The sequence below is a fragment of the Chamaea fasciata genome, unplaced genomic scaffold (assembly GCF_029207755.1).
Source record: "Chamaea fasciata isolate MVZ Bird 193981 ecotype frontalis unplaced genomic scaffold, bChaFas1.0.hap1 SCAF_7, whole genome shotgun sequence".
NCBI lineage: Eukaryota > Metazoa > Chordata > Aves > Passeriformes > Sylviidae > Chamaea > Chamaea fasciata.
Genome location: NW_027094092.1, coordinates 1957347 through 1970542, shown reverse-complemented (window position 1 = coordinate 1970542; position 13196 = coordinate 1957347). Strand labels below are relative to the sequence as shown.

Below are 13196 nucleotides of genomic sequence, written 5' to 3'. Positions count from 1 at the left end.
TGACAGTGAGAAAAGTAACCTTTTAGAAAAAAATCGACATTGTCCTTTGCCTTGGCACTTAAAAAAAATGCTTGGGTTTCTACGGTGTCCGCCCACTTACATGCAGTGGAATACAGGTACATGATGAGATAAGTTTTCCAAGTGAATGGATGACTAGTGGAGAGCATGATGATAACATCTGCATATTACAGCATAGGTCATTCGGTTTGGGAGATGACTGGAAGCAAATGGCCATTGTCGCATTAAATGGAGAAGGTGCAACCACCTCTGACCTTCAGTGCTCTTGACGGGACTTAAATAGAGAATGTAAACCTTAACCTTCTGGAGTCAGGCTGTGTGATGAACAATTGCTGTTAAGAAGTGGGTTTTTTGGTGTTTCATGGTTTCTAGTAAACTTTGCTGTGCTGGAGAAGATGAATCATAATTCTGACTATATCTCAGCTTGCCTTGTGAAAACAGTGATGCATTTGTCATCCCTCCTGTTGTTGCTTAATGATGTTCTGCCCTCAAAGTTGGGGTTTTTTTTGTTTGTTTTTTTCATTTCTTGATTCAACTGCTTCCTGGCATATTAGTCCCATGGGTATTATTTTTTTTTTTTCTTTTTCTGCTGGATGTCCCAAAACTAGTATTTCAGGCTGTATTCTATCGCTTGACTGTGAGGATTTTCCTGCGGCAGAAATGGATCATGTTTTTGTAACTCTCTTGGCATCTTTATCTGGGTTTTTTTTTATACTTTGTTTTTCTTCATTTTTTGGGAAATCTGGGCAGAGGGAGGGTAGAACTTGTCCTGCACATTTTCTTCCAAAAATACTGTTTCTACTTTCAGAAACTATGTCTTTTCCAATCTCTTCTGGTAACTGCGGGTCCAGTTTACAAGGACAAAAAACATAAAACAGATACAAAGCTAACACAGTAGCTTGCTTTCTGTTTTTGTCTTTTTATGTAAATACTCCTCGGAGCAGTGTTTGGTGTCTAACCTAATCTTCTGGTTTCCCATCACCCTCTGGCTGACTTGTCTGGGTGTGGCTTCTCAGTTCTCCACTGCCATTCGGTGGCTGATTTTTGGTGGTGAATTGGCATTGCTGCACCCAAGGAACCCATCATTTACAACTCAAAACTGCTTTTGGGTTTCTTTGATTCTTTAACTTTGTGGTTCCCGTGGATTTCAGTGTGACTGATGACATTAACGCCCCAGTAAAGAAGGGAGGACTTCCTTCCACAGGAAGAACTGTGTGCTACCTTGTGTTGGAAAAAAAAAAAATATAAAACTGCAGCAATGGAATGTGTTGATTCCTAAAAATGTGTGTGTGTGCATATGAAATACTGCCCAGAATGTTTCATTTCTTTGATCATTGGCAAAGCAATCCTGTCTGTGTTTTCAATGGATTAATCCTCGCTACTGATCTGCAAGTCTGATGTCTACAGATGAGGGCAGCTCTGCCAAATGAATTATTGTGGGCCGGAGCCCTGAGGGTCTTGCAGCCCCAGTGCCAGCTGTTTATTCCTCTTGGGTAATTGCCACAGCCCCGGTAACCAGCGGGACGCATGCTGGAGGGCAGAGATCTACAGATCCGTGCTTGGAAAGATGATCTGAAACACACTCCTGAGAGCTCTTGGCACACATCTATGAAAACTAACAGCGATGCAGTTCTTTTTCTCCCCCAAGACGTAACCTGGAGTGTTTGCTTCAGCACAGCCATAATTCCATATTTTTGCTTCAAAACACCCTGAACAAATATTAATTTCCTTTCTCACAGTAATCCTGAGGAGAAACAAAAGACAACCTTGCTTTTAGCATCCAGCGTTCTCTGAGGGCGCTTTCTGGTGTCTCCAGCTGATGTTTTTGGGCAGCTCTCAGAGAAGCAGCGTCGCTGCTCCTTTTTGCTTTGTGCCTTGGGAGAGAGAGAGTGAGGGAACAGACAAGCTGTGTCTGGGCATCAGGAGGCTTCCGGGATTCAGGAGTGGTGTCACTCTTTGTCCCTTGCTCCCTGCTGGAGGCACTGGCAGTCCCACGTTGCTGTGTCAGTTCATGGCCCGTCCTGCTGCCCCATCCTTCTGCATTGTTCCTGTTCTCAAAGTGCCATAAACCAGCGTCATTTCTGTGGTTGCTGACAAAGAGAGTCTGCTTTTTACTGCTTCGTGTGTTTGTTTTCTTTTATGGTGTATTTACCTCCGTAATTATGTCCCCATGCGTACAAAGGGAAGGCTGTACTAGAGGAACCGCTGCCAAATGTGGCTCAGTTTTGTTGGTATAGCTTTGTATATACCAGGGGTTTTGCTGACAGGGCTCTGTCAGCTACAGGGTACGCTTTTATTTGTCTTCCTCATGGTCACAGTTGTGCCATCTAAGTTATGCCCGTGACCTGAGGGTGGGGAGCAGAGAGGAGGACACAGGGCTGTGAGAGAAGTGGGATGTTGAAGTTCCCACTGGCAGCTGGGCAGGAGTGGTGCCAGAGTTCCCTCTCCATCATCCTCTCCCGTCCTCCATCCCTGCTCAGTGTGTCTGGCCCTGCCACCTCCCTGCTGCTGTGATTTTGGGAATGGAAAACAGGGTATTACTTGCTCTCCAAATTAGTCTGGCTCAGCGTTCCAAACATCCTATTGAAAGTAGAAAATCTTGCGCTCATCAAAAGACAACCAGCACTGCCTATTCTGTGAGTAATATCTACGCTGCTCCAGCTTGTGAGCTTGAAATTATAAGTGTCACTATAGGAAAAGAAAGGCAGGAGTTTCAAAGAGCTTAAAGATTATCCTTTAAATTGTTTTCACTGAGACTACATCCTTAACATCTTTCTAGCTTAAATAGCAGGTGCCTTTTCTTGAGAGGCGTGCTTTCTTGTAGGCTGATATTACCCTTCTGGTATACTGTCTTCCTTTGTTTTTGTGATTCTAACCTAGGAAAACATCAGCATAAACTTTCTACTGTTGTTTATTTTGTGTTTCTCATCTGCTACAACAAAGCTGAAAAATGTTCTTCCTTGTAACCAGTCTAAACAAGAGTCAGGTTTTAATATCTTGTTTATGCATAGCAATAATCCCAAATGCCTGTGGTATAATCATCTACAGTTACCTTTGAAGATGTAGACTGTATGGAAACTTGGGAGTTTGCAGCAGAGCTTTTAGCGGCCCTGTGAAAAATAATTTTTAAGTACTTACTGTAACCTGCACAGAATAAGAATTGAGCTAGAGACATTTCTCCTTAAAACCATTGGACTCGAAGGCCTAGAGTTATAATTTCCACTGGTGTAGCTACAACAACATTGCTTTAAAATTAAAAAAAAAAAAATCAAAAGAAAATGTCTTTATTTTAGAACTCATTCTTCAGAACTCACGGTGTTTCTGATGAGTAGCTTGAGTATATGCTGTATACGGATGCCTGGAAAGCAGTGTATTGTCATTCATTGGAAAAACCTGTGCCTTTGCTTTGCAAAATGAGCACCTGAGGGGTTTAGTGACGCTCACAGGACGGGACTTCTTGTGCAGGCAGCAGAAGGGGGTGACCCCTGTGTCTGCCAGTTCTCTGGTGGGATTTATCTGAAAGCTGGGAAGTGCTGTGTCCTCTGACCCAGCTGGGGCAGAGGCCTGAGCCCCCATCCCACAGCCAAGCTCAGGTCGGTAACATCAAGAAACAAACCGGACCATTTTTAAATCTTCCAGCTTTAAAACGTGTGGAATGTGACTCGGTCTGTGTGGCAGATAAAATCCTACAGATAGGCCATTCTATTTTATGCTTCCTGTGAACATATGCAAAATATCTGGTGCCAAGCCTTAGTGTACTCGTGCACATGTTTCCAGCTGCAGCAGGTTAAACGGGCACTGCAGCACTTGTTGGAAGGCTTGTGTTTGAAATGTCTCATATAACCACGGCAAAACAAGCTGATAGTGTGTATGGTAACCTTGTGAGTTCATGGGCACACAGTGTCTCAGTAGGAGCTGTTTTGAATTCCATACTTGGCCCGAAAAGTTATTTTGCAGGCGTTCTGTGGAAGTCGGCTTTTTTATAAAAATACAGGGGAGTGATCTGGCTGTTTACAGAGACAGTTTGTGAGGCTTTGTTCAGAGGCAGCTTTCCCTCATTGATGTTTCTGGTAGGGCTGTGCATCTTGAGGAATGTGTTGTCTGTTTGTCGCCAGCACAAAACTAGTATTTCAGACCAACGTGCTTTTAACTAGTTTTATAAGCAAAGCAAATGAGAGCTTCACTCGTTACCAGAATCATATATAGTTCTTTTTTTCCTTTTATGTCATTTTAGGACAACATGCAAAGAAGAAACCAAACCACCAAAAAGCTGTGTTTCCTCCAGATAGAAATGTTTACTTTTAAAATGGTCTCTACAAAAACAAAGTGCATCCCAGTAGAAGCTAAGCTGAAAAGCTCAGGAGGTCCTGTAACAGTGCCAGTTTCACTTGCAAACTTCACTTTTTGTCATGGTGTTGGTCTGTTAGACAGTTCAGTCAGGGAAAGAGGCAGCAGAAACGCTGCACTTTTAACTGATGATGAAGAAGGGCTGGAGTAGATAACTACTCTGATTACGAGACATTGCAGAACACAGTCTTCTGTTTCTGTTTTTGTTTCTAACCTTAAGTCAACAATAAAAGCATTGTATCCTGCGTGCCAAATAAAAGAAGTTATTCTTAGTAAACATGGCAGAATTAGGGCTGTATTGAAAATGGAATCAGGATTAGTGGCATTGAAATGCTAGGAATTTAATCCTTTCCCGATCTCCCCGAGGAACATGTTCTCAAGTATTAGAAGCAGCGCATTAAGGGACTAAGGAAGAACTTAAGTGCTTCAAGTTTGAATTAAATTAGGGTTGTTCTCATTCCAGTGGGACAAATAAGCCGAAAGAGGTTTTTAATTTTTGTGGATGGTACCTCGAGATCTTGCTGACAAGCAATTTGTATGGTGCTGCTGTCAAAAAGTTATGTTATTTTCCTGTAATGACTCATAAATGTCAACTTTACTGCTTGCTCAGCTTGCTGCTGAGAGACTCCATGTGCAGATGTGAAGCAGCTCCATACATCCATCTGACTGGAGATACTCAGTGGAATTGCCCTGAGAGTGGAGCTGCTTTTTGCAGTATTCTCGAGATTGTCTGCAGTAGCAGAGCTTGTTTAGCTGACAGGAAATATCAGCCAAGACTGGAGACATTAGCTTTCCTATGGATTCGTCTGTGCACGTGCCATTGCTTTAACTTCTGCTTTCTCTCTGCCCCTTTTGCACTGCTTCCCTTTGAGTTGTAACAAGATCTTCACTTTCTTCTTGGGCAGCCACCTGGCATGAGCAGCACTTCTCAGCTTTCCTTATCTGACATTCCTGTTGGTCCTGGCTGGAGGCAGAAGGGAGGCAGGGATGACTCGTGACAGTGGAAGGGACATTGAAACGGAACCCTTCTTCTTCCCAGTATACTCTGTGCCCTGGAGCCCTCCAGAGACTCTTGCAATGCCATGGGAAGGAAGCTGAGTGGAAGGCCAAATTCTTGTGTGTGCTTAATACATCGTGCAGGGGGACCTAAAATGGCAATTCTTGCGTCTAGCCCACGGATGCCTCAGTTCTGACTTAAAAGAACTGTTTGTCCAGACTATTTCCTGCTCTCTCCTTCTTTTCCTTTCACTGACCCAATTGTTTTATTGGGCTCCGTAGCACTTCAGTGAAGTTTCAAATAAAATGCATTTTGTGTTCAGATTGTGCTGCTAGAGGAAGTTCAAAAGTCACTTTGAAGGCACAGTTTGCGGTTTCAGCATCAGTACTCACCTTGATGAGATTTTTGGCTCTGTATTTCATCCCTAGAGTGATCTGTGCGATGAAGGAGGTAAAAGGATAAATGATAATGCTCTAAGAGCTCAAGTACTTTGCCAAACACTGTTAATTTTTCTACTACAGGTAAGCAGTTAATGCATTGCCTCTTAGGTCTTCGAGACAGTTACAGAACAGGAAACTTTAATTATAGTCAAGAATGACTCTTTTGAACTTCTTGTCCTTATTGCATTGTTTCTAGTGAGTTATATACAATACTGCAGTGAAATATCAGTGACTCCTCAGAAAGAAATGCATACTTTTCCATCAGCTGCGTATACTTAGAGCACCATCTTCAGCTCTGTCGTCTGTCAACACAGAGTGTTCATGCCAAAAAAAAAAAAAAAAAAAAAAAAGAGAAAATAAGTGATGTTTCCAGCAATCCAGAAACCTCAGTAACCAGTCTCCCGTCTCATCCTGCTTTTTTGACCACAAAATGTTACTTTTTTGGAGAATGTGACCTCTGACACAGCAAGGAGAAATGCTTCAGTAGTGAGCAAATGTCTCTTCTGGGATGCCACTCCTCAGTTTTTTCAGTGTAGGCAAGATGGGAGTGTGTTGGAAGTTCACAAGAAGATCATTTTGTGCCCAGAAAAAATAGTCTCAGTCTTGGCTTTGTGGTGTTGAAAAAGGGAGGTTTTAAGGCTGAAGAGGGTGTCCTGCCTGTCCTCCCCGGTGGAAAGGCAGAGGGAGGCCAGGCCAGGCCTGTGTGTGTGCAACGCCTACTTCCACTCCATGCTAAAAATGTTTTTGTCCCTTCCCTTTGCCTGCAGTGGGTCCTGCCTTGTTCTCACTGTTATCAGCACCGCCACATGCTGCTTTTCTTCTTTGCTTGGTTGAGATACTGCTCCCCTCTCTTAGCTTTGCTCTTCCCCCACTTCCCTGCTGGATGGCAACAGCTGAGGCTATAAAACCCTAGTCTCTGTGAGCAGAAAAAGGCGCTGAGTTAGCAGCCTGTGATCACCCTCGCTCATCAGTGACGCCAAGAGTCGAGTTTTAAAGATACTTGTCTTTTATGAACACAGCAGTCTGGGGGTGAGCTAATAAAACAGTGGAGAGGAAGCCCTGTTTTATGGCTCTGGTGTCAAAGTCTCTGGCAGGTCTGGGTGAGGCAGCAGAATGTGAGTTTATGGTGACAGAGGAGAGCGTGTCTGGCCGCCGCTCCCTCCCTCCGCCGACGCGTCCGCGGCGGGACGTTTCACTTCCCTGCTCCCCGGGAGGCTGCTCGTAGTTACTTTGAGAGAAAGGGAAAATAAATACTTTCACTTCTCTCTTACAGAAACAACTCAGGCGAGTGTAAAAGTTGGGTAAAGTAAGCGTTTAGCCTTGATTTTGAGTTGTTGGGGTTTGTTTTTTTTAATGGGCCTCAAATCCCGAGGCACGTGCGTATCAAGCCGTTCAAGCCTCATCGTAGCATCTTGCATTGTGTTGGGCTGTTGTTCCCTGTCTTTCCCATGGAACTTTTGGATCTGCTGGTCCTTTCTGGACTAAGCTGAACCCGTTGTGTAGCTCTGCATGCCCAAAGGCAGCACTGGTGTGGGGAATGCCGGGGTGGCAGAGCCAGGCTCCCTCCTGCTGACCCGCGGTTCTTGGAGGGGTTTGCTCATTGCTCATCGAGGGCTCCAGACTGGGAATGTGCACCGTGTCCTGCTCTCCTCCCGAGTCAATGGGAGTTCATGGCACTCAGCTGCCCGAAAAATTAGATCTTCTGAAAGGCGGGGCATGTAAAACGTTTGTGCTTTTACCTCACAAAGCTCTGCAGAAGAGAGCATGAAACGTCCTATAAATGAAGTATCCAGAGGGGAAAACAAAAATTTCCTGACTTATTCTTGGCACCAAATATTTAATCATGACATTTGGTCTGTGAAAAAGTACAAACTCTCAACATTGCCAATTTATTTTACCCGCAAACCCACAACAGACTGATGATGTGCATGCAAAGGTTATTTATTTTGAGCACAGACAGGGAATGTGAGTGTTCCAAATGCTTCCTTATATCTCCCTGTGGAATCTCTTTAATAAGTTGCATAATATTTTTCTGTATTAGAGGATGGTAAGATAGACATGGTAGGTCTCTACTTGAATACACTGGTTATATTTTCTTTTTTCTTCTTTGAAGGAAATGCAAGCAGAGAATGAATAGTTTGCGAGCAGTGTTAAACTGAGAGGCATGACTTCAAAGGCCTTTCTAACAATTTATTCTGAAACTATCAGCCAACAGATGACGTTCCAAGTAAAATAACTAATTATGTGGGAAGTTAGGCAAGCATTGATTTAGTTTTTGGTTTCTTGGACTGGCAGATAGTTCTTTAATAGCAAGAAAAAGAATACATGACTTAAATTTCTGAACTTGAGTCCAGGTAAACCTTCTTCTGAGGACAAGTTTATACATAACCTGTAACAATTTTCTTGGAAGATGTGGAAGCCACTTGGATACTTTCTGTGGACCTTGGCTGACTCTGAGATGCTCCCCATTAGAGATGGAGAACAAGGTTAAAGAAGGATAAGGGAGTGCCGCAATGAAAGTATTTTAGTTCTTTGAAACTTGTGTTAATTTAGAATAGCATTGCTCTTGCAGAATGTAAGGGTATTTATCTGGAATATCAGGCACAGTTTGACAGTGATCATGTTACTAGGAAAAGCCAGTGGGGCTTAGCAGGCCAAACATCATTACTTTATATCATCAGCACATGACAAGGTGAGACTCCAAACACATAACTTCAGCGTTGAGCATGTGGAGACGTGGAGATAAAATTCCTTTCTATGCACTAGAGCACCAAACCCTTTCTCATTTTGGCAAGAGTGTTAGGAAAAGGGGGCCTCTCTGTGATTATTTGTTTTCTGATTTCTTCAGTTCTGGTGTAACTTGTGATGATGTTTCTGCTTAGCCTGTTTTGTGCATCTGCCTGTGGCAAGTGATTGTGCCAATTCTAAATTGCGCTGGGTAAGCTGCACCCTTGGCCGTAACTTGTGCAGCAGCATAAAAAAATCCATCAGACTGCGTTGACTTTTGGCTGCAGGTTTCCATGAATTCTTAAGACCAAAATCTCACTTGCTGTTACATAAATTCTGCTTGGGGAAAGAATCTGGACATTTGGGGTTTGTTCATCAGTTATCTAGGACTGAGCCAAAAAAAACCAAAACAAAACAAAAAAAAAATTAAAGAAATCCTCAAGCTCTCAGTGAAGCTGTTTTTTCTTCTGGCAGTAGGCTTGAGTTAGCCAGGTTTTTATAACAGTCTTTGTGAGTACAGGTCATGACAGCACGAGCATGTTATGTTTGTGACACTTGGGTATCACTGCTGACTTTTCGTGCCTGCTTGTCTAGTCGCTGTATGCTGGGATTTTATGTCCGTATTGTATGTGCTGTTTTGGGGTTTAATTTTATCATGCACAATCTGCTTTAATGTGACCTGTGCTTGTCTTTTCTAGGAATAACATGTGTGGAAGAGCTTGCTATTGTTGATCACCTGTACCCTGGCAGAAGAGCTCCAGCTTAATCATTCTCCTCAAGCTCTGCTCTCAGAACATGGGGGAAAACGATGATGAAAAATACAATCAAGCTGGCCAGGTATTTGAAAACTTTGTACAAGCATCAACATGCAAAGGCACCATTCAGGCCTTCAATATTCTCACTCGCCAACTCGAATTAGATCCTTTGGACAATAGAAACTTTTACACCAAACTGAAATCGAGGGTGACCACGTGGAAGGCCAAAGCTTTGTGGAACAAGCTTGACAAAAGAGCAAGTCACAAAGAGTATAAACGCGGAAAGTCTTGTATGAACACTAAGGTAAGTGGAGTTCAGTTTTGGATTTCATTGCTTGGGAGTTTTTAAACTTGTTTTCCTGCAGAAGCAAGGTTTCTACTACCACATACAGTGTGCCTGTTCAGTAGCCCTTCCTTTAAGAGACCAGGGCTGGCCAAATGTGTTTCAGCAGCAGTTCCTAGGCTGCTCTCTGAAAGTGCTGCTCGGGGCTCTGGGGATCTGTCTCTGTCACCTGGCATTGGCTCCACTTGCTAAACAACAGCAAAAGACAATCCTGCTCTATTTATGAAGTCCTTTCCTGGTAGTACTTTTTCACAAGCAGAATGTGGATGATTGCTCTGTGTAGTTACTGAGGGAGACGATCTGCTTGGTTGTGGACAGGACAGGAAATTATCTTTCCACAGAGCGTGCAGTACATATTTTGATAGAGTGCACCACTGAGCACTGGTGTAAATCTTGCTGACAAAACTGGACAAAAGACTCTTAATTCCTGCCAGTTGTTTCATCTGGCTATCACAGAATATTTCTACTAGCTTTGTCCCAAGATCAACTCATTCATTTACTGTCAACTGATGGCTAAATGTTGCCCCGAGGAGGGTAACTTTTAAGAAGCTACTTGACCGTATAGAGGTAGAAGAGAGAGGAGGGGCATACTGGGGGATAGTTAGACACCGAAATGTGGAGGGGTTTTTAATTAAAACTATCACTGAAGTGTTCTTTCATGGACTCAGTAGATAGGTAGTGTTGAAAGTCTCTTTCTTCTGGTTTGCATCATTGACTGAAACTTCTCTAAAGCATGAGGGAGGAGGACACCAAATTACCTCCAGTACATAGAGAGTCCTCTGGTTTTATTCATTTTTCATAAGCTCCCAATGATTATTAATGTTTTTTAAGGTCATAAGGGTCCTTAATGTAGTTTTCTTTAGTACAGGAGTGTCATTGCAGCTGTTTGCACTGTGTTCCTGGCAGGCTCTGTTTCTCTCCTCTCCTTTTTCCCTTCGTATCCCTTTTTGACCTGTGCTTCCTTCCTCCCTTTTTGTTCTTTGGGAAAGTCCTTGAACATATGTCATGGAGCATCTTTGTAATGAAAACAGACAGGAAAGGGAAGGAATGATAAAGTGTCTGATGATTAACAAATTATAGGAAATATTCCACATGGACCTCCACCATACACATCCAGCCCCAAGTCCGAATTTCCAAGGCGGTGAGTTTGAGGAAGTATTTGCAGTGCAAAAAAAGCGTTTTTAAGACCCATTTGAAACGTGAAAACCAAGTCTTCTCTCAAATGGTGGCCTTACAAAACCATGGCTCTGTTCTGTAAACTTCCTAAGCAAAGTGATTAATTTTTATTTTGTGAGAAGAAGTCGTGGAAATGGGTTGGCACATAAAATATATAGGCTGTGTAATGCTTTACAAGGTTGCCAAGGAGAAGGCTAATCAACGCCTTCCGCAGTGTTGAAAGTACGGTATTACTGCCCCTTGAGATTAAAGGTTTATTTTCAGTGGCGTGGTGTAAGTATTTGCAGAAATGAATGGACATTTCTGTGATGCACACAGGACCGACTTGCAAGTGGCCATAGAATGTCTGTATGTGAAGAGTGTGGGTATAGACACTCCGTGAAATACTTGGAGGTGTTCATCACGAGCCTGGCCCGCGCCCAGACCTGCACTTCAGCGTGTCCTCGCTGATTCGACGGGCGAAACATGAATCTTCAGATGGCTGGGAATGAGAGCCGCAGTCTGCGGGCTCGGTGGGGATATCTACCAGGCATTCCTGGGCTGTGAATCACGGGCTGCTGCAGAGCCTATCTGAGCCTGTCCCCACGGGAGGGGAGGCTGCTGTGCTGGGAGAGGAGCGCGGACCCCCGTCACTGCCGTGGTGGGCTCTGACAGCCCCATCACAGATAAGGGCTTCTCAGAAATGCTGGCAGCCCAGCCAGCGCAGAGAGATCAGGCTGCGGCGTGCACAGCACCCTTTCCCTCCAGTGCAGCTGGTGATTTCAGCTTTTTGCAGTGCTGAAGCCGGAGTTCTCAGCTGCATCCTGGCAGCCGTGCCCAGCGCTCACCTCCGTGGGGCTGCCGGGCGCTGCAGTAAAAACCCTGCTTGTTAAAGCAGGATCACAACCTCAGCAGTCAGCTAAGTGGGGTTTTGCAGCTCTGTAAACAGAGCCGAGGTTGCTAGTAGGCATCATTAAAAAAAAAAAAAAATGACTTCAAGGCTTTAAATGAGGTTATGGCCTTGAACGCTGTAGCTGAGCCTGCAGCTCACGGTTCTTAGATAGGGCTTTGCAATCTTCCCAATCTTTGGAGGAGATAAAGAAGTTGCAGTTGGGTTCTAAATGACTCATAGGAGGGTGTTTTGTTGTTGGTTTGTTTGGGTTTTTTTATTTTTAACAAAATGAAAATCTGCTGCCTCTTCCCAAAACTGTTTGGGTTTGGATTTGGTTTTTTGTTGTTGTTTTGTTTGGGTTTTTTTGCATGGTATTTAAGAGCCGAATGCGGTACTTGTTGATTTTTGTGCTTGTAAACCCTTCAGCCACACTTAAGTTTCTCATTGCAATATACACAAGTTTTATACATACAGAACATTCCACTCCAGCTAAATAACAATAATCCCGTGTCTTAACTGGTCTTGAAGAACATTGCCAAACATGGCTTTCAAAGTTTCTACAATGATACAATTTTAAGCTGGATGAATAAAACTGGTTGAGCAATTTTCAAGTTGTTCAAACCCACTGCCATTTCAGAGTTGTCTTACTGGGGGCATTATTTCCCCTAAATTCTTTGTAGAAAAAAAAAAAAAAAAAACAAACCAAAATGCCCCTAAATAAAACCAAAGTGCTGCAGAAAGACATGCAGAGAATTGGGGCAGAAATGAACTTTCTGAAACTGTAGGAGTCCACCTGTTTACCAAACATAAACTTCCTTCAATCTTGAACTTGCAGGTTGGGAATGAGTCCTGTTCAGAATTTGTTTCTGGGGCTGGCACCTGCCCAGTTCACCAGCACTAGAGAGAAGCACAAGTTTGTACTAACCAGGCAAAACTGTGGATATCACACTGTGGTTCTTGCAAATATGTTCAGAAAAAGCCCAAGTTTTTTATGCTGACAAAATTTCCCTCTGGTTTTTGTCTTCTGCTAATTAATGCAGAGGAGCATGGTTGGGCTCTGAAGTGATTATTTGTTTTTTCAGGGTATGAAGCTGGACAGTTGAACATTAAATGTTTAGTGTATGCTCTCTATGCTGGCATTTTGAATGTCAGTCTAAATTTTTGGACATGTGAAAATTCATGCAATGATGAACAAGAATTCATCCAGCTAGTGTTAGTATGTTCATTAGCCTTTTTAAGACATCTGTGAATGTTGCCTCTCTGTATGGAGCAGATTCATTACTTGCTCTTGATTTACATTTAATTTCACTTTACCTTGTAAATGATACGAATATGTGCATGCACATCTAAATGAGGCTCCCACTGATCTTTGAGATAGGTATGAATATGTATCGGGGGTAGGACCTGGCTCCTGCTGTGCACCCAAAATTCAGGCTCTCTCCCATGCTTCAGAGCAGAGATTTCTGCACCTGGAAGCATCCCAGGCTTACTCTGAGAGGAGGTGTTGGTTCTCTGAAGCATG

General features: G+C 43.3%; 1 protein-coding gene across 5 annotated transcripts in view; it reads left to right on the top strand.

The window, feature by feature from the left end:
* Positions 1-13196, top strand: part of MICAL2 (microtubule associated monooxygenase, calponin and LIM domain containing 2) — a 116955-nt gene that overhangs the window by 13024 nt on the left and 90735 nt on the right. For all 5 annotated transcript variants that reach the window (XM_066187204.1, XM_066187203.1, XM_066187202.1 and 2 more), the window contains exon 2: positions 9228-9588. In XM_066187204.1, coding sequence (XP_066043301.1) covers positions 9325-9588 — 264 coding nt within the window. In that variant the 5' untranslated portion in view covers positions 9228-9324. The remainder of the gene's footprint in view (positions 1-9227; positions 9589-13196) is intronic.